The sequence below is a fragment of the Pantherophis guttatus genome, chromosome 2, assembly GCF_059756535.1.
Source record: "Pantherophis guttatus breed Tessera chromosome 2, ASM5975653v1, whole genome shotgun sequence".
NCBI classification, from domain to species: Eukaryota; Metazoa; Chordata; class Lepidosauria; order Squamata; family Colubridae; genus Pantherophis; species Pantherophis guttatus.
This window is the reverse complement of record NC_142064.1, coordinates 152,544,783-152,566,896: the sequence shown is the minus strand read 5'-3', so window position 1 is coordinate 152,566,896 and position 22,114 is coordinate 152,544,783. Positions and strand designations below refer to the sequence as shown.

At 37.4% G+C, this 22,114-nt stretch overlaps 1 protein-coding gene across 2 annotated transcripts in view; it reads left to right on the top strand.

Moving 5' to 3' along the window:
• The window catches only part of SLC39A11 (solute carrier family 39 member 11), a 337,353-nt gene that overhangs the window by 289,771 nt on the left and 25,468 nt on the right, over positions 1 to 22,114 (top strand). For both annotated transcript variants that reach the window (XM_034412722.3, XM_034412723.3), the window contains exon 7: positions 1,954 to 2,023. In XM_034412722.3, coding sequence (XP_034268613.2) covers positions 1,954 to 2,023 — 70 coding nt within the window. The remainder of the gene's footprint in view (positions 1 to 1,953; positions 2,024 to 22,114) is intronic.

The following is a 22,114-nucleotide window of genomic DNA, read 5'->3' as shown; positions in this document are numbered from 1 at the left end:
CTCCTTGCATCTAGAACAGAGGTGTCAAACTCAAGGTCCCCGGGCCGGATCTGGCCTGCGGGCTGCTTAAATTCGGCCTGCGGGACTGGCCTGGAAATAACAAAGGACCAGCTGTGTGATGCCCGCCCCCCCCCCACAGCCCATTTTTGGCCTCCACGGCCTCCTGCAGCACTCTACTGGTCAAAAATAGGCTGTGTGGAGACCTCCCGTGGCACCCGCACAGCCTGCTTTTGGCCTCCCCGGCCTCCAGCAGCATTCTGCCAGCCAAAAACAGGCTGCACAGAGGCCTCCTGCGGACCCCCCGCACATCCCATGTTCCATTTTGGCCAGCAGGGTGCTGCAAGAGGCGTCCATCCCATCTCCCCTCCCCGCTCCCTGCCCCCCCCCCGGCCCGTGGAGGAGAACTACAATGCTGATTCAGCCCTGTGTTCAGGAATGCAGTTCTGTAGGAGATACTAACAAGTGGTTAATCTTGAAAGATGGCAGGTAGAAATTGCGCATATGTGTCCATGCTATATTATCATTGTTCAATTACTGTGATGCTTTGAATATCTGTTCCCAACTTTTAAAACAGGTTGGTTCCATATAAGGAATTATCCTGTATTGGATTTGTGGTTTGGTGAAATCGGCATGATCCTTAAGATCAATAATAGCTTATGTTTTAATACCAGGCTCAAATTGTGGTGCTGACCTACAATAGTAATTCCAGCATCTAATGTTGTGCCCTTGTGTAAATTTTTAGGCTTAAAATTATAGAGCAGAACAATCAAACAAACGTATATGAGTTTTATGCTCCCAATGGGGGCATAATAATAATGGCTTCTTTGGAAGTCATCATTAATGTCATTATTGGTTGTTTTGCTAGAAAGGGATTCGGAAAATGAATTGGTTAAAGATTGTATGATAAAGTGGGCACAAAATTTTGCAGAACCAGTGATGTTGGAAACATGGGAAAAAATATGGGTTCAGAATGTTAAATTTACACAGTCGCAGAATTTGAGGGAAAATTTTTATAAAATGTTTTAGGTGGCATTTAGATCCTAAGAAATTATCGTGTATGTATCCTAATGTTCAACCAAAATGCTGGAGATATGATTGCTTAGATGCCACATATTATCATATGTGGTGGACTTGTAAGAAAGTGAAGGCTTTTTGGATAAAAATTTGGTGGGTTATGCAAAATGTTTTGAAGAAAAAACTTCAGTTTTCTCCACAACTGTTTTTATTGGGTATAGTTAAGGGTTTTACATTGGGTGAAACAAAGCTGATATTGTATATGATGACAGCAGCGAGATTATTGATAGGTCAATATTGGAAAAATGATGCTATGCCCACTATTGAAGAATGGACTTTGAAGATGGCCAGTTTTGCAGAGATGGCGAAGATTTCAGCATATTTAAAAGACCGAACTCAAGAGTCTTATGTATGGGAGTGGAAAAAGTGGATAGATTATGTGCAGAATAAATATCAAACTAGGAAATATCAGATAGCTTTTAGCTGAATGAATGTATTATGTAGGGATAGATTAATTGAGTTTTATGAAGGTATAAATAGTATACAGGGGGTGGAGGGGTTTAAGTTTCATAAAATGTATTTTTGATTAGGATTTTATTTTGTGGAAGTCCTGGGGGGAAAAGGGGAGGGTTAGGGAGGTTTAGGGGGTTTGGGGGGGGGAACTGGGGAGAAAATGTATTTGTAAAACTTTTCAAATAAAAAAAAAGTAATGTCATTATTGGTCTTTGTTTTGAATAATTTCTATCTTAACTAGTAATGAGTTTTGTAGATATCAGAAAATTTATAATTTCCAGTGTAGTGGAAAATTATAGACTTTTACATCTGGTAAGAACTGTTGCTATTCTACAAGTTTTATATAAACCAAATATTTGAAGAGAACAATCTGTCTGCCAAGCTAATTGCAGGATTAGTAACCACGGTTTTCTTGCTCTGTTTCAGAGGGTTTGGCTGTTGGTGTTGGATTTGGTGCTGTTGGGAAGTCACCTTCTGCAACTTTTGAAAGTGCAAGGTAATTGGTGTGATTTTAATTTATACACTGGTGGGATTTCATTAGCTGTAGTTGCTTATTTCCATGGTTGATAATTCTGTATCAGAATAGTAAATTCTTTAACATATGCATACATTCCCAAGTGTAGCTTTGATCTGCCTATTGTTTTACACATACAGTAAAGTAAACATCTTCCCTTCGCTCCGATCAGTTTCCCAGTTTCCAAATATCTGCAGCATTCTGACCCTTTTTGATCATCCTCTTATTTTATCCTCCCCGGGGAAATATATAATACACATAATCTTTATTTCTGAATTTTCTGTTTGCAATAAAATTGGGGGAAAAGAATATCTGAAATGGCCGAAGAACAGTATCATCATTTCTGCTTTTTCTTCACAAGTTTGATTTTCTTTTTTTCTTTCTTTCTTTCTTTCTTTCTTTCTTTCTTTCTTTCTTTCTTTCTTTCTTTCTTTCTTTCTCGCTTGCTTGCTTGCTTGCCTTTCTTTTAGTCATTTTCTAGTGTTCTAGAATCTAGCTCCCTAGTTCTCCTAGTCTCAACTTTTCATTACATGCAACCTCATTATCCATGGTTGTATGCTGGGAGGCAACCCCCACAAATAAGGTCAACTGTACTTTAAGACTTCATTTTGTACTCAAAAGTTCACTCCTGCCTATTATTTTCAACAGGTCGTCATGGCATGTAGTAAGGAGGTGGATTCCCAGGAGGGAGGTGGTGCACAGAGGCATAAGAGGCAATTCAGCCCAGATACTATGTGTGAGAGAAAGAGGGTAAAGACAGACCCTTCCCAATAGTTCTCAGAATATATGGTAGATGTAGATAGTAGAGCCTTCAATCTGGCAAGATTTTGTGCATAGGTGTGAAATAATAAAGAACTCAGTTTGGAAGAATCACATGTCATTCTTGGGCTGAAAACTAGATTAGATGAGTCTAATTTCTTAAGATAATAGATATAGGAAACAGGAGCCAACTATTCTATCTTATTAAATTAGCCTTTTAATGTGAATATCTGAAATCCATATCCGAAAGACTGGAGGATTGCGGCAATACATTTGCTACTGCCTGCTTATGTTTTATTGAGGTTACTATGGATGATGCAACTAGTAATGACATTGTAAGTATAGGAGGTGGTAAAATTGTTAAGAATAGAATTTTTCTTTCTTCAATTATGCTAGAGCAATGGAGAACATTGCTGAGAATCCAGGCTGTGCTAAGAATGTTTACTGCCAAGGGCCTGCATCTTCTAGACATTCAGGGTTTCATCTAATATTTATCGTGAAAAGCTGCCCTTCCTCAATACTAGGCAGAGCGATTCAGGCTTGAAATAATCAATGAAAAGGTAGCATTTATAACAATGTTGGCTTCACTTGAGTGTGGCAAAGGAACATAGATTTAAATGTAAAAAACGTCTACACAGAGACACAGCTTTCTTTGCTTTACTATCTCATTAAATATATTTCCTCATGTTTATAGTAAGGCTGTTCTATGAAACCCCCCCCCCCCCCAAATACACCCTTATCTTTTTTTAATAACTAAGAAAATATAGTCTACTTTTAAATCAGAATTGAAAGGCTTTATGAGGATTAGAACTGCCCGAGAACTAATAATTGGGCATTATTATTATTTAAATTGGTTATGGCTGCCCACTCCAGTAGACTCTAGCTTGAGAAGCAGATTTCAACCAGTCCATTAAAAACAGACGGGGGAAGGAAAGTTTAAACCTTGGAAAAATAAATATGTGGGATATAGAACCTGATCTATGTCTTGTTGAAACCATTTACTATTCAGTGAATATTCCTTTTTTTTTACTTGTCTTGAGTCTAATTCCAAAAAGAAAGTCATGAGACAATTTTCTGACAGCAAGAGCATTTTCTTTATAATTCCAATTCTACAAGTGAAGAAATTGTCTGAAATGTCCTATGTGTACTGACCTTTTCTCATTGAAGTCCCTCTTGGTATCAGAATCAAACAGTGCAAAGCGAGAACTGGGTGCCAATTGACCCTGATGATTAATCAGCTACCTTGGCAGATGGGTCAGAACTTTTTCTGTTTCCCAGGCTTAAAGTATGTTTTTGCAACCATTAGCTCTGTCTGATTTCCCCAAGATTCCTTCCTTGGCTTTCTACAGGTTTTGTAATGAAAATCGGCATCTTGAATGACACCAGAAGTTTACTAGGAGCCGATACAGCTCATAAATTAGAGTGCTACTCTGTTTCCCCCAAAATAAAACATCCCCTGATAATAATCCCAATCAGGCTTTTGAGTGCATAGTAGTAGTAGTAGTAGTAGTAGTAGTAGTAGTAGTAGTAGTAATAATAATAATAATAATAATAATAATAATAATAATAATAATGCCAAGCACTTATTTCAGGGTTCAAAAAAATATAAGACAGGGTCTTATTTTCGGGGAAACACGGTATATGAATGTCCCATACTGCATCCACAACTATCCGCTTCAGTGTATTATGGAGCAATTGCAGTTTTGGCATTGTTTTCAAGGGCAGTACCATGTAGAGCTCATGGTAATATTCCAGCCTGGAAGTGATTAAGGCATGAATGGTGACAAACAGGACCTCCGTAACTGATCTATCAAAACTCCATAATTGAGTTAGCAAAACTCCACTAAAAACTAAATAAATTAGCACTGAGACACATTATGCAGAATCTGACCATTTCACACAAGAATGTCCTGTTAAGATCCCATCCCTGCAAGATGACAACAAAGTCCAATAGTCCTTGAAAAAGGGAACCTATTGTAAGCAGATGATCCCATGGCTCCAAACTGACTTGTCAGGAAACAAGTCCCAACCTCCAAAGGCTCACAGATATTTTTGAAATCCACATTTATTTTAACTCTTCCATCTAAAGCTTGGGTAATGATCTTCTGGTTCTAAAAGTCTCATCGTTTCTCAGCAATATCCATTCTTTCATCTAAAATAACAAGCAGCAAAATATAATAACATTGTATAATACCGTATGTTTCATACTCATTTGGTGGGGGGCACTTATTCTCTTGTATGCATTCCCCCCCCCCCCATTTACAGCCTCTTTCATTTCATCATTCCACCAAACATTATTTTCATACTTCTCATTAGTGTAATGTCAAACACTTTTGTAACATAATTCTTTCCATTCTGCTCCGAGCAACTTCCACATTCTTTTTCATTTCATCCATTTTGCAGTTGTTCTGTTGAATGAATAATCTGCCTTCTAATAGTTTAATGCTATTTCTTTTTTTAATGTTTTATTGGTTTTTTTATTTTTAAAGTTTAATGCCATTTCTATGCCACCCCCTCTAACAATAAATAATAAAAAAAAAGAGTATAAATTATACAACTGCAGTAAAAGAACAAAAGTAATAAACCTAGACAGTAAATTAAAGTAGCAACAACCTCCAGTAGGCTAAAAGGCCTGACAAGAGAATCGTTTTAAATTCCTCCTGCAGGTAACAAGGAAAGGCCAATCTTATCTCAGTGGACTGACTATCTGCAGGACTGGGGTAGCAGCAGAAAAGGCATATTTTTTCTCTTCCCACCACTTTAGTTTACTGATGGCGATGGGGGTGGGGGCAGAGGTGAAATCCAGCAGGTTCTGACAGGTTCTGGAGAAGTGGTAGCGGAAATTTTGAGCAGTTCAGAGAACCGGTAGCGGAATTTTGAGTAGTTTGGAGAACTGACAAATACCACCTCTGGCTGGCCACAGAATGGGGTGGGAATCCTTCCCCCAGGAGTGGGGAGGGAATGGAAATTTTGCCGAATCCTTCCCCTGCCATGCCCACCAAGCCACGCCCACAAAGTCACACCCCACCCACCAAGCCACACCCACAGAACCGGTAGTAAAAAAAAATTGGATTTCACCACTGGGCTGGGGGTATGAGAACAAGCAGTGTACCTTGATAAAGAAGGACAAGTAGCTTCTGTCTGGAGCAGATGATCCCTAGTGTATAGGAATCATACTTTCCTCTCCTGTTTCATCTACTTTCCCTCCAATTTTTCGTTTGTTGTTTTCCTTGTTCATTCTTTTCAGAAGATCCACTTTTGACACTAATAAAGATTGGTCTATTCACACATTTAGAAGCCTTAATTATTTCTATACCTTTTATCAATTCCTTCAGGTTTTTTTTGTCATAAACAATCAAAACAGTCATGCTTCTTGATTTATATTAATTGCTTTTCCCTGGGTATATATGAATGGATTTATGTTTAAACTATGTGTTTGAAATAGGCCTTTTTTGAATAAAATACTCACCCGTCACCATTCTAATTCTTTCTTGGGTTTATGAATGACTCAATTACATTTTCTATACTCTTTTGTTGTTCCCTCTATCCATTCATACCACCTAAAGGACTATTTTCCCTCTTGGGATCACATTCATTTAGAATGCTGCATTATTTTTTCCAAACCTAACCTCTGGTTGACTGGGGCATAACATGCAACTTTCACCAACCTACAAGTTCCTACTTTCATACATATCTACAGCCAGCTAGAATGATCCCACTTCATATTTCATGACATGCATCTTAGCCCCGTTATTCATAATTATAAAAACTACATCTTTGCTTCCCTGCCTGTATTTACTCCACTGCAAAAGAGAAGACCATCACCTTCATTTCTATAACATTATACTTCTCTCTTTGTTTTGCAGACATACAACATACCTTTATTCTTCCTTTTATTTCATTTATTAATTCCTGCTCTTACAATTGCCTGGATTGGGATCAGGTTACCTAAAGGACAGTCTTTTCACAATAGTTTCTTCCAGAGGTAGGTTTCAGCTGGTTCTGACCAGTTCTGGAGAACCAGTAGTGGAAATTTTGAGTAGTTCAGAGAACCGGTAGTAAAAATTTGGACTGGCCCTGCCTCCCAAGTCCCAGCTGATTGGGAGGAAATGGGGATTTTGCAGTATCCTTCTCCTGCCATGCCCACCAAGCCATGCCCACCAAGCCATGCCATGCCCACCAAGCCACACCCACAGAACCGGTAGTAATTTTTTTTTTAAATTGAAAAAGTTTTACAATTACATTTTCTCCCCAGTTTCCCCCCCCCACCCCTCCCTAACCTCCCTAACCCTCCCTAGCCCCCCCTAGCCCACCCCTCCCCCCCGGACTTCCACAAAATATAATCCAAATCAAAATCCCCTTTTTATAAAACTTGAACCCCTCCACCCCCTGTATATTTTTCACATCTTCACAAAATTCAATTATTCTATCTCTATATAATACTTTCAGTTAAAAGCTATCTGATATTTTCCGGTAGTAAAAATTTTTGAAACCCACCACTGGTTTCTTCCCATCCAATTTGATCTAGTAAATTGGGGGTGCTGCAGGCCCTGTTACCTAAGGAATGTCAGCTGGCAGGGACCATGAGAAGTACCTCCTCAACAGTAGACCTTGTCCATTGGAACGTTTTTCCTTTGAAGCTCGGGATGCCCCTAACCCTGCTAGCCTTTTATAACGCTCTAAAGACCTGGCTGTCTGCATGAACCTGAAGTTCTGAAAGTGTATGGGACCTCATTACCTGGATGCACTATTAATTTTTATGCAATTTTTATGATAATACTTGGTTCCCTAGATATATATATATATATAGATATAGATATAGATATAGATATAGATATAGATATAGATATAGATATAGATATAGATATAGATATAGATATAGATAGATAGATAGATAGATAGATAGATATTATTTGCAACTGTTTTTATGGTTTTAATTTGTGGTACCGTTGTTCACCGCCCAAACTCAGTTGGATTAAGATAGGCAGCTATAGAAATTGAATGAATCAATGAATTAATAAATAAATCTCCTATATTCCAAATTGCTTTCTTCCATGCTATGGTCATCATGAGGTGACTCAGTAGATACAGGTAGTCCTGACCTACAATAGTAATTGGGACTAGAATTCAAATTACCTCATTTCAAGTATGAACAAAACGGGATAATTTCATGATGAGGAGGAGTCATTCAGGTTGATTGAGATAACAGAAGAGGGCAGAACAGTCTGTTTCAAACTCAAAATAGTTCATCCGCAGCTATTTGCACTCCTGCAGTTTTGAGCTTTAAGTGTCCTAGCATTTCAGAATGCTAAGCATAGAGGTTTGTGTGTCTTTTCTTGGTGGATGCACACAGAGTTTAGAACTCCTTGGCAACCACTCTTGGTTTGAAAAGTGAAGGTTATTGTCTTCAGTAAGCTTTTTCCAATTTTTCTGAACTGAGTGGGAGATTTCATATGAACCTAATGTGAACTGCTCCCTCTGTGTGTGTGTGTGTGTGTGTGTGTTTAGACTGATGTACAATTTATCAGTGGCCTGCTTTAAGGCAATGCTTTTAAATACATTTTTATTATTAATAGAAAATAAGCATGATATGGAATTGAGGCATTTGGTGCTGTAGTAGGATCTCAAGAAAACACAAAATAATCAGCAGGCCGTGCAAAGCCAACTGCCCTTTTCCTTTAAAATTCCCCTGTGAGCTACTGTAGCATGAACATTATAGAAGATGAAGAGCTCCAAAGGGTACTGAGTGGCACTATAGCATCCTTGGCACACATAATGAGCTGAAATCATGGGAGACATTCAAGCATGGAAGTGCTTGCCATCCTTGAATGTTGTCAAAAACAAATATAATTAGTCTACCCCAGTTTCATTATAGGAAGAAATGCAGTTGCTCTAGAACTACTCCAGTCTTAAGAAGTTTCTTATTTCTTCTTTTTATACTATTACTAAAGCACTTGATCGTTCCCATGGCAGAGTGTTAAATCATTATGCATTATAATGAAGAGGATTTAGGTGGTTTTGAATCAACTCATCTTTTTGATCCACAGGTATGACCACTCTCCCCATGGCAATGTGATATATATATATATATATATATATATATATATATATATATATATATATATATATATATATATATATATATATATATATATATATATATGTTATCAATGGGGGAGGGTGTTAACTACAAAATATATGTATTTAAATTTGTGAGGACTTTTCTTTCTGCTACTTTCATCTGTCTTCCTTCTCCACCAAGCCTTTTGGTACTGGCATAGAACACTTTGCAAGTTTTTCCTTATTTCAGAAAAGGCACCATACAGTGAGAAAGGAGGGGGAAATAATTTGGGCTTTCAACAAGCCTGGAATTGTGGTTTTTCCCTTCCTCACCTCCTGTTTATTACCCTATATTTGTTTGATGGATACATCTGAGGCGTCCTTTCATAAAACCCTTTGAGCAGCTTAGATCAAAAAAATTATCAAAAACCTTTGGAACAGATGGTTTTCCCCTCCCAATCCTCTGCAGAATCAGCAGGAGTTAGTGTTGTAGATTTGTGACTCACATACCTGATTCTCTTTATTGAAGTATTAGACTATAATATTTCCAATTTGCAGAATTCAGATGGTTGATGCAATTTTTTTTACCAAGCTTCTATTGATAACATCAAATAATGCCCTAGCTACCAACAGCAACAGTTTTTTTGAATTTCTCCCAAAAGATCAAGCATACTTTTTTAAAAATTTAAGACATTTTTATTTTTAGAATAAAGAAACACAAAGGGGAGAAAAGTCTGCGCTCAACAGTAATAGCAAAAAAACCAAAAAACTACTGAGCATAAATAAGGCAGAAATAAAAATACAGCCTAGTAATACTTTCCCCCCTTCCCTTCGGTTTATTTCTCCAACTGTTCATCGCAGCCTACATGCTTGTATTTTTACTAGCAAGTTGTATTGCTAGTATTTATTTAAATATCTGCCCAGAGTGATTCAGATCATGAGATGGGGAGTATCAAAATGTGATATAAATAAATAAACCCATTAATGTATTATTTTGATTGGTCTCATAACTTCCTTTCTAAAAGACATAGTCCAGATGTCTACATTTGCCCTGCTGTGTAATTTATATCAGAGTCATTGTTGCTTAACTTTGGTTAGACCTCTGTTATGGATATATATCTACTGTCAATTTTGCCATTGCTGCATATTCATCAATTTCAATTTCCCAATCTGATATCATTGGCAAAGTTCTTCTTCCAGTGTCGTGCCAAATTTGTTCTTGCAGCTGCCAGCAAGATCAAGGATAATGAAATCACACTGGGATTGTACTTAAAATTAAGAAACCAAAGGAGAAAAGAAGCACATGGTCCTGTTGGTGAATGGCCTTTGAAATAAAATATTCAAATGAAGTTGCACTGAAGATAGGTAATGAAGAGTAACTATCAAAGAAACTGCAATGATCAATTTAAATTACATTTTAATCTTGGTTAATTTAATTTGATGACAAAAAAGGGAAATGTAACTCCCATCCTTAGTCTCCTAAACATGACCATTGTTCAGAGTAAGTGCTTCAAAAAAAGTAAAATATTCATTTCATCCCCAGTGGGTGTTTTATGTAACCAGCAAAAATTGCAGCTCCCTTTGTCTGATGCTCAACTGTACTTATCATATAGTGTCATGAGGTCTGGACTGAGGTTGATTAGAAAAAAACTGAATATAACATTTTTCAGCACCATTGTCTTGAAAATGATTTCTTGGTTATTATTCAGGAAAGCCCAAATATTTGGTTTCTTTTAAGAATATGAGCAAATTATAGAAAAATTAGCAATTTGCAAAGGCAAAAAAAACAAACAAACCACCACTTATTGGAGAGAAAAGGTGAAGACAAAAAGACATACTTCTTAGTTAGTGCTCAGAATAATAGGAAGATGTGCCGTGTTCTGTGGCCATCATAGCCTTTTGCTCAATCCATCAGACTCTGAAGCTTAATTGTTTTCTGAGCATGTTTGACTTTGGAAATCTGACTCCCTTTCTGGTTACATGGGATAACCTAATGTGTTGTTTTCTCTCTCAAGTTTAATTCTGCTTAGAGATAGTAGTTGATCTTGTATCAATTACTCCAGCAAGTAAGAGACAATAGCAACTTCCCTTTTAATTGTTGTCCAGACCAGAAGTAATTTAGAACCTGAATCAATCAGAGAGGTGCCTTATTTACAGGGAGAGAGTCTATGAGCTTTCTGTCTAAAAGGAACATTTCAAATATATACATAGAACAGAACAGAACATACATACATACATACATACATACATACATACATACATACATACCGTATCTTTCGGAGTATAAGAAGCACCTTTTTCCCCCCAAAAAGAGGGTGAAAATCTGGGTGAGTCTTATACTCCGAATGTAGCCCCGCCCAGCTCCTCAAACGGAGGTTTCAGAGGCTGAAAAAAGCATCAGAAATGAAGCTTCAGAAAAGAAGCCCCCAAACAGAGCTTCAGAAGCTTTTTTTCTGAAGGTCTGTTTCGGAGGCTTTCAGAGGCAGAAATTTTTTTTTTTTCCTGAAATGGGGTTTCAGAAGTTTCAGAGGCAGAAAAAAAAAGCAAAAAAAGGCAAGGCACAGAGCTCACAACCAAGGAACCTGTTGCTAAAATTCACCTCTGGGAACAGCTGATTGGGGGTATTCCGGGAGGCCGATCCACCTGCCAATCAGCTTTTTTCTTATTTTCCTCCCCAAAAACTAAGGTGCATTTTATACTCCGGTGCGTCTTATACTCCGAAAAATACGGTACATACGAGATCTTTGTCAAATATCAGCTTAAATTCCTTATACATTTCTGATAATGCTAATTTCTTTGGAAGATAGTGAGATAATTCCCAAAGGCAAATAAAAAGCGTTTGCCGAATGTCTTAATCATTTTACCTTTGCATGTGTATTTGTGTGTATATTCACAAGATTTCTTTAGTGTTTTGATAGTTTAAAGTCTGCCATCTTACTATATTTTGAATTGAATAGAATAGAAATGAATTATCAATTTATTTCTGATGTCCAGGGAAGTATAAAACACTATCTTAAACTTCAGAGATATATATAAAATGTAGTGTAAACTGGCTGGGGAGAAAACAGCTTTCAAACCGAGTATTGTGTTAGCAGAGCTTTTATGTGAAATCTGTAATTTTATAATGATCTTATGCTGACTCTGTAAACTGCTTAGAGAGGGCTGTAAAGCACTATGAAGCGGTATATAAATCTAAGTGCTATTGCTATTATAGAACAATAATTCTTGACTGGCAGGTAGCCCAAATGATGGCAGCTATACAGGCAAATTACACAGTGGTGGGTTTCTACCGGTTTGCGCCGGTTCAGGCGAACCGGAAGCAGCAGCGGCGGGAGGCTCCGCCCACCCTCCCGGACATCATCATGGACACTCTGCGTATGCGCAGAAGTGCCATGTGTGGGCGAAGCATGCTCGCGCACGCGCACACTCACAGTTCCGAACCGGTAGCGAAGGTAAGTGAAACCCACTACTGCAGTTACAGTATAATCTCTATAGGAATTGTAGTTCTTAATTAATAGCAGTAGGTACATCTATTCTTTCAGCAACAGCATCTGAATTCAAATGTTAGAGGAGATTATTCTTTTCCTTGAACAAATTTAATTCTTTTATAGGAGGGACAGGAGACAGGGCAATACTTCATCTTAATTAAGCATTCATTGATTCTGAAATGAGCTGAGATACATGGAAGAGAAGAATTCTGCCCTAAGCAAAATAGGTTAAAGAGAGTGTCATTAATAAATAAATGCTCTGGAAACCTGATCTGAACTTTAATACCGCTTAGAGTCATGCTTCTGGAAACATTTTGTAAAAGAGCAATCTTTATGGTGCATATAGTGCTTTGATTTGAGAATTAGAAAAAATAGTCTCACAGGCGTAATACCACACAGAATTACCTCAAAGTTGTGAGAAGAATAAGCTTCATAACTTCATAGCTCAATGCTTATCTGAAATTTCTTTTATCAGTTCTTGGTTTCTTTCCAATTCGTTACCAGGAAATTTAACATAACAGTTATGAGAAAAGGAGATTTTAGGCTTCAAGCACAGATTTCTCAGGGTGAAATAAAACTTTTTAAATAAATCAACCCAGATTACTAAAATGGGATTACTTCCTTGTTACTCTATTACTGCTGTACTGACTGACAGTCTTAATATTTATTTAGAACAGGACTAAGTAACTCTGAATGCTTGTGCCACTGACATTGTGCAGTAATCCACAAACCAAATATGATATAATATTTGTTAGATTTTCATCAGGAAACAAGATAACTTCATATCTTTAACAAAGGTCAGTTCCCCTAATGAAGCAGTGAGCTGAAAACCTTTCCATAGTCCCTTTGGTGATGCCATTCCTTCATTCCCATTACATCCATTAGCTATTGTCCGGCCTCCCCCAAATATTAACCACTGTTCCTGTCTTACGGGTATCATTGTTGTAACCAGCTTTCATTCCTTTATCAGATCTCAAGTTTCTGCTATCTCCTTGCCTTTCTAACTACTTTTGCTCATCAGTTCCATGACAATAAGAAATGGAAAATCAGTAAGTTATAGTAGACATTGTTTCTTGACTTAATAATAAGACCTATTCCAGATGTCAGGAGAAAAGTACCTACATATTCCATAGGGCAAGCTTTGTACTCTTGTCTTGTTTAGTTTAATTTCAGTATTTTCCCCCACTGTCCACTCATGGTTACAGGTATACACACATTACAAAGAGCCTTGGTAGTGCAGCAGACTAAAGCACTGTTAAGTAACACCAGCTGCCTGCAATTACTGCAAGTTCAAATCTCACCAGGCTCAAGGTTGACTCAGCCTTCCATCCTTTCGAGGTAGGTAAAATAAGGACCCGGTTTGTGGGGGCAATAAGCTGACTTTGTATAAAAAAAGAACACCGCGGGGGGGGGGGCACGAAAGCCCTACTAAACAGGTATATACAAAAGTATGAAGGCTATTGCTTAACGCATTGTAAGCCGCCCTGAGTCTCCGGAAAAGGGCGGCATATAAATCGAACCAATAAATAAATAAATAAATAAATAAATAAATTTACATTCATACACAGACACAGACATACATACAAGCATACATATATATGGAAATGGTTTGGAAATAAGGATTGAGGTTCATGATCAAAGGAAAGAGTGGGCATGGGTATGAGCTGAGTGTTTGCCCTTGAACTCTCAGGCCTGTACCAGGGTCCCAAAAGTTGGATCACAGAGGTAGCCTAGCAGGATTCAGAATATATATCAACATTCACTGTGTTCAGTATATAACTCCCATAAAGGCTTCCTCAGTTATTTAGTCAAAACTCTGCTTCTTCTTCTGTATCATAGGAGCTTGCTTTAATTCTCAGAATTCATTCATTCTCCAAAGTTCTTCCGTACCTTTGGTTCATCCAGTCATTCAGAGGAGAAGTTACAGACTATGGATTGGTACAGTATATAAACTCAGTACAAATAATTCTTGTTTATCAAGACCACTCATTCAACAACCATTTAAAGTTATAATGGCATTGAATAAGGGAAACCTATGACTGGTCTTCATAGTTGCAGTCATTGCAGTGTCCTCCATCACATGATTTCCAATTCAGGCATTTGCAATTATGATGGTCGCAATTATGATGGTCACAGCATCCCACACTCACATGACCACCATTTGCAACCTTCCCTGCCAACTTTTGACAAGCAAAGTCAATGGGGAAGCTTTCAGGAGGTCACTAATGGCACATGTGACTGTTGGATGCTGCAACTGCATAGGATTTGCCTAAAAATGGCAATTAGGATTGCTGGAACTGCTGTTGTAAGTTTGAGTGGCAACGTGACATCATGCTTTACAACCATGTTACTTAGCAGTGGAGTTCCTGGTCCCAATTACTACAGTATGACTAAGTGAGGATAGATAATATGAGGTAGATAGTGAGGTAGATAGTCAGATTTCTCCTACTCAGTCAAGTGATAGATTCTGTGCTTGCTTATTAAAATGCTTTTAACAAGATAAATAAAGCAGACTTATCAGTTCATTAATGTCTTCAAGATAGTTTTATAGCATTGGCTATTTTTGTTAGGAATTTTGGATGTTGGAGTCTTGCATATTTGGAAGATACATCCCCCCTCCATGATCCCATGGATGGCTGCAGAGGATCAAATGACTAAATATGCCCAGATACTTTTCCCATTGCTCTGAAATATTAAGCAAATATCCTTTCTGAATTTGCTTTTGCATTTTATGTTAAATGTGTACAATTTAACCTGTCTCAAAAAATATTTTCGAATAACTATCTATTGCTGTGTTGAAGATGATACCACTAATGAAGTCTGTAGCTACTTTACATGTTTGCATATAAAACTGACCTTTGGAATGCTCTGTCCCCTCTATAGAGTGGTATTGTGATATCACTAATCCTCCAGTAGAGCATAGTTGCCTATAGTGGGGAGCACTCCTCTATAAGGAAAATGTTCCAGAACTAGAAGCCTACACAATTAAGAGTCATGCTTGTTACATGCAGATAAAGATTCCTTTTTGGTTGATTGGCTTCTTGTTGATGTCAAGGGGTAAGTGTAGTATTTGAATATTTGTCAACAACAAATATGCAAATTTTCTGATATAAAGAAAGAGCTCTGAGATCTTTTTTAGACCACAACAGATTTCATATCCAAACCATTTCAGTAACACCAGTAGGAGACTATCTTAAGAGTATATCAAATGATTTTTCAGAAAGAAGAGAAGAAAATGCAAACCTGAAGCCAGAATTGTTCTCCAAGTTAATTAAAACGTACAAAATTTTGTTTTCCACATTTTGTATCCCACATGATATAATTATATTTTTGAAACATATGTTTAGAATTTAATATGCTGGTTTGATGATACCTTTGACAAATTCTTCTTATTTTTCACTTAGAAAACTTCAACTATCAAAGGGGATTTAATTTTGAAGATTTATATGTATGCCATAAGTCATGTCTCCTATCTCAAGTTAAGGAATGACAAGTTCATTAGTTGGAAACTTAGCCTCACAGGGCATTTTGAAATTGTCATTAGAGATCCTTCATAAAATATCAGGTGTAAATCCAAATACTTGTTTAAGTATAAAATGTGTCATATTTCTATCTTTAGTGACTACAGAGGAATGACTACCAGTTTAGTCCTTATGATCATTCTAAATTAACATGGGGGAATCCAAACTTGGAAATGTCAAGGTGGTGTTTTTGAAAGTGAACAAAAATGAAATGAGGACAGGATATTGAAGATTAAAGATTTAGAAAATACTTTGTTTGTTTAATTTGAAGAGATGCAATATAAGCCAAAAATTGCAGAGGAAAATACTTTATATTAAGCTCTGGCTCCTAAGTGCCAGATCATCAGACAATCATCACTAGTACAATATTGGATTTGTGACTTTTAAAATTTTTCATGTCATGTAAAATTGAGTATATGGGACTTTTGGGCTGATAAAAGAAGGAACCAAAATAAAAGCCCCAGTTGGCTCACACATTTTCAAAGCAAATCTTTGCTTCTGAAAAACTCAACAAAATGATGGGAGGTCTATACCAGCATATTCAAAGGCAATTGTTGGTAGAAAGCTGAAGGAAATATGCTACCAATCATACCTGCAAAAATATGCAGTAAATTTTCTGCATATTTCTGCTGGATTTTAACATACCAGCTTTGGTAGCCCTGTTTCTACCTAAAAATGACTGATTTCTGTCAAGCTCTTCCCACCCCCCCCACCCCCCCCCACCCCGCTTATGTGAACTTTAAAAGCTGTTTTTCTAATATAAAGAGTTTTTGTGGACATTTTCTTCAATATTCAGAGAAGAGTTCTTCCTCTATTCAATTTTGAAGGATAATGTGGTGCTTTCATGATTCTTTGCTGCCCCCAAGTGTTTCTATGCTTTCACTGCACCAGCTCCAATGTTGAAACTGTTCATACATTATATTATTTATCCAGTACGATAGTCAACATGATGTATTGCCATTTAATTAAAATTCTTTATTTAGCTATGTCTATTATGAATGTAACATATTTTTTTCTAGTTAATATTTGCAATATAGGTAGCATTTCCCATATCAGCATTTTCTTCTATATATCAGAAAATGGTTTGAAGCCCTCTGTGCTACTGCCTAGCAATGAGATAATTCATATTTGAAGAGTTCATTGTCTGAGAAAATACGTGCTGGCATTTACCCCATCCTTCATCTCCTGCAGGTGTGGCAGTTATCCAGGTAGCTCACATTCAGGAATCAAAAAACTGTTTTGATGGTTTAAAATTTAGCAGTATTTATGGAACGCCTGGAAAACTACTGTGGATCGTCTGCGGATACCATTGTGATACCACTTCTTTATTATAAAAGTGACAGTTTCTTTTGTACTACCTTCTTCACTTCTCCTTCTTCCTTCCTCTCTTCCTTCCATCGTTTTCCACCTCACGTTTCCACTTCCAAAACTGCCATTTACTCCCAGATATCCCTGCATGACAATTTTATAGTATGAAGTACAATTAGAAAGAGTATGATGGACTTATTTATTTATTTATTTTATTTATTAGAATTTGTCAAACAAAAACGAGAAAAAGAGAAAAAGAATACAATGACAGGATGATAGGTACATTAGTGCACTTATGCATGCCCCTCTACTGACCACTTAAGTATGAAGTAAGGTCCACGGAAGTCAATTTGTGACTGAAACTGAAAATTTGTAGCTGAGACAACTGAATCAGGTAGAGCATTCCAGACTTTGACAACTCTATTACAGAAATCATACTTTTTACAGTCTAATTTAGAACGATTTACATTGAATTTAAAGCGGTTGTTTGCTCGCGTATTATTGCAATTGAAACAGAAAAAGTCATTTACAGGTAAAACATTACTATGTATAATTTTGTGTGTAATATCTAGGTCTGACCACAAGCGACACAGTTCTAAGTTATCCAAACCGAGAATTTCGAGCCTAGTAGCATAGGGAATTCTATTGTGTACAGAAGAGTACAAGACTTTTCTTGTGAAATACTTCTGAATTGATACTTAAGAGACCATTATTAGATTGATTTAATCCAGACTGTAAATTTTATTTCATCATCCTAAAGTCTCACATTTGCTAAATATAAAGGCATATTTTATATTACATCCATGCAGTTAAAGCTGGAATCCTTTGCAGATTTAATTATGAATAAATATCGTAATTATCTATTCAATAAAAAAAAAAAAGAATAGAATTGTGTAAGAAACAGATCAGTTAAAAACTGAATGCATAAGACTATAAAGTCACTCTGCTTTTCTATTCAGAATCAAAAGATTGTAAACTACCACTACTTTTACTCTGCTGGATCAAGAAACATGCAGTGTTTGCAATTATATGAGATATTTGGGCTCGTGGTGAGAATACCAAAAGCCTTAAAATCACAGGTTTGGAGGAGCTACAAGAGGTGAATACATTCTACTAGAATATTTGCTAGGCTGTTACATTTCCAATAATTTGCTCCTGGGTAAATATATTTATACCAATATTTTAAAAATATCAAAAGAATCACTTTGGAAAGTATCAAAGGAACTGACTTGTTTGAAAATAGATGTACAACTGTTTGGCTCCCAGCTGACTTTCTGATCTTCCTTTGAACTTGTTGAATTCAAAAAATATTAGAAACTTGCAGTGCAAAGTGATGAGAAACCTGATCTGTATAGAACTTCTTTATCTTTTCTATTTCTTTCTCTCCAGTTCTATACTTGACAACCGTGACTTTGGGTGCCCTACAGGAGGCTTCAGTAGAGTAGAGATGATATTACCAGAGTATTATTTAGCTGGCTCTGTCTGATTCATGAAAACCTCTTGTACCTATACTGCAGCTAAAATAAAACCTCACATTTTCCCTCCTTATCTAAGCCTAGATAAAAAGAAAAATCCAGAGTGCATCTCACAGATAATCATGCTTGCCTCCACAAGCAAAATCCTCAAATCTGACAGGATTGTGCTCTGGGCAACCAGTTTATCTAGGCAGCACAAGGAAACATGTGAGTCTCGATCTTAGTTGCATTGAAAATTCTGAAACTTAAGCACCAACATTAACTGACTGATTCTTTTTAAACAGCCCTTGATGTGCCTGATTGTGCTCTATGGGTTAAAATTCCTTCCTGAATGTTTAGATATGCATGTCCTTCTTTAGTTCACTAGGACTCTGGGCACAAAACTGTAGGAAAACAGCTCAGTTCTAAACTGAAGTGTGTCCAGTGAGTTTGGGATTGCAACTGACCCTTCTTTAACTGGCCATTCTATCAGCAATATTAAAAAGAAGATGGAAGAAGTTAGGATTGAATTTTCTAACCGTTTGTTATCAAGAAGTGCTATCCAATCAAAGGGATTTTTTTTAAAAATAAGCAAGACTTTTTCTATCAGTCTTATGTTCTCAACCCATTGCATTTCTTGGCATTCAGTTTAGTTAAATTGACTATTGAGAGTACATTCCCGAATCTGTACAGGTAGTCCTTTTTTTCTTTTTTATTTGATTTATATGCCGCCCTTCTCCGGAGACTCAGGGCGGCTTACAATGCGTTAAGCAATAGCCTTCATGCTTTTGTATATTTATACAAAGTCAGCTTATTGCCCCGACAAACTGGGTCCTCATTTAACCTACCTTAGAAAGGATGGAAGGCTGAGTCAACCTTGAGGCTGGTAAGATTCGAACCTGCAGAAATTGCAGGCAGCTATGTTAATAACAGGGTGCATTAAACCACTGTACTACCAAGTCCTTGACTTATAACAGTTATATTTAATGACCATTCAAAGTTACAGCCACCACCGCCGGTCTTGTGAACACAACCCCTCTTCTATGGTTGCCCCATTGCCCCGTTCTCCGCACCATCTCGCGTCAGCGTTGTCGAGCATATCATGGGGCTCGACAGTAACTTATGACCATTTTCACACTTACAACTGTTGCAGCATCCCCTTGGTCACGTGATCAGCATTCAGCTGCTAGGCAACCTGTTCATATTTATGATAGTTGCAGTATCCCAAGGTCATGTAATCACTTTTTGTGACCTTCTGACAAGCAAAGTTAATGGAGAAACCAGATTCACTTAATAACCGTGTTACTGACTTAACAACTGCAGTGACTCACTTAACAATTGTGGCAAGAAAGGTCGTAAAATGGGCCAAAATTCACTTGACAAATGTCTCGCTTGGCAACAGAAATTTTGGACTCAATTGTGGTCGCAGGTCGAGGACTACCTGTATTACGATGAAAAGAAAAGTCTATTCTGTTTGAAATATTAGTGGTTTGTGACATCACAAAGTACAAAAATCTCTGCCTTATAGATGGTGGTATGATTCAGTGGGGTTCTCTTTGGTGACATAATCTAACTCTGATTATTCACTACTTTGATATTTCTCATTTGAAAGGCTGCCATGACCCATTTTTGCTGGAATTGGTTATTGTTGTCTAATTTAGATAATATCCCTGGAGAATACCCTACCTGCTGTGTTGTGGCTACCAGAGTCACGATGTTCCCTCTCTCATCTACCACTATCCTACAAAATTCATGATCTCTCATCTCAACCTAAGTTTAAGTTTAAGTTTACTATATTGTCATTGCACCTCTTACAACAACATTAAATGCCATCTTCAGTGTACATCATACATAAGAAAATTATATATATAAAAAAATAAAACAAAAACACACATCCTTCACATTCTACACAATTGAGTTGAAAACTCCTGAGATTGCATTCATATTGCACCAAACTAATGGACCAAACGTAGCTGATACTTGGTCTGTTTATTTCTTTCAGCTTGGGCAGTTTTATCTTCTCTATCCTGTTGATCTGAGTCATCGATTTGCAAGCAAAAATTGAATTAATATTTAATTAGCTGTGCCAATGATCAACTTTGACAAACAGAACAAAGCCATTGGGAAACCAGAGCAGGGCAAGTTAGCATGGCAGATAAGCAGCTGAGCCAGTCACTGCTGTTTTGTGTGTGTCCCCCCCCCCCGCCTCTCTCAGCCTTGTGTAGTCATTAATTAATCAAAATATCAAGCCCTTGTTGCCTACTCAGTTGGTACCGAAGTGTTATAACCTTCTGCAAAACTGATGTGTGCAATTCAGAAGAGAAGAAATTAAAGTGCATTCCCAAAGTGGGTGCCCCAAAAGGTTCCTGTTGAGCATAGCAACCTGTGGAATTCAGGCAAGGCTCTCTCCAGATGTGAGCAGAGGTATGAGTCGGTCTCTGGAAGATTTCCAAAAAAGGAAGGTCAGGAGAGGGGCAACCCGTGTGTGTAAATGAGCTGATTTACCCCTCTCAAAATGCCTCTGCCTCATGGGACTGATTAAAAGGAACCATATGATGGTGGAATGTTTTGCATCAACCTCAGCTTGAATTTCTGAATTGTGAAGCTGCCCGCACTGAGGAAGTGGATATATATATATATATATGGCAGATTGGCAGTAAAAACCTGAGAAGTACTAAGAGCACATGTTGAGAAACAACTCAGAGTTGAAAATTGCAGGTGCAGAAGCTAGCTTTGTGGTTGAGTCTACAGAAAGATTTTTTTTAAAAAAAATTTTTTTTTAAAAAAAAAGAGGCCTTACTCAAAATGGAAATACAAGGCACAATTATATTCTTTATTTCCCCAGGCTTCTTTTACTTGAGAAATACCAGCATAACTGCAGAGGTGTGGAGCCTCCTTGAGCAAGTATTTTCCTGACTTTGGGGAGGCCTGTGAATCAGACAAGATGATTCTTTGCTTTGGGCTGTTTATGCTGTGTTTTGCATTGCTTCTCATTGTTTACAAAGTAGGGTTCCATTTCGAGCCTTCTGCCTTTCCTATGCTGATTTCCCTCTCTCTAAAAACGTGAGATGAATTTGCATTCACCATCAGTCACTGAGATAAATTCTCCTTTCCACTGTGGCTAGCTTGATCGTCAGGTTTAGGGAGTCAAGTGCTGGTAAGGATGAGCTTTCTGGAACCTTGTGTCAGCCAAATTGACAAAACAAGATTAAGTAGAACGTGTACTATAGATAATTAAAAGTAATTGCAGTAGAAGCAATGGGGAACATTGGGACCAGTGTATAGAGGTAGTCTTCAGCTTTTTCTTGAGCCCAGAAGTATGGTCATAAGTCATGTTGGTCATTAAGTGGATCATCATGTGACCATGCCCAATTTTACGACCATTTTTGTGGTAATTGTTAAGCAAACAGTACAGTTGTTAAGTAAATCCACTGTCCACAATGGGCAATTTTTTGCCATAAACAGGAAGTAAACACTGATTTC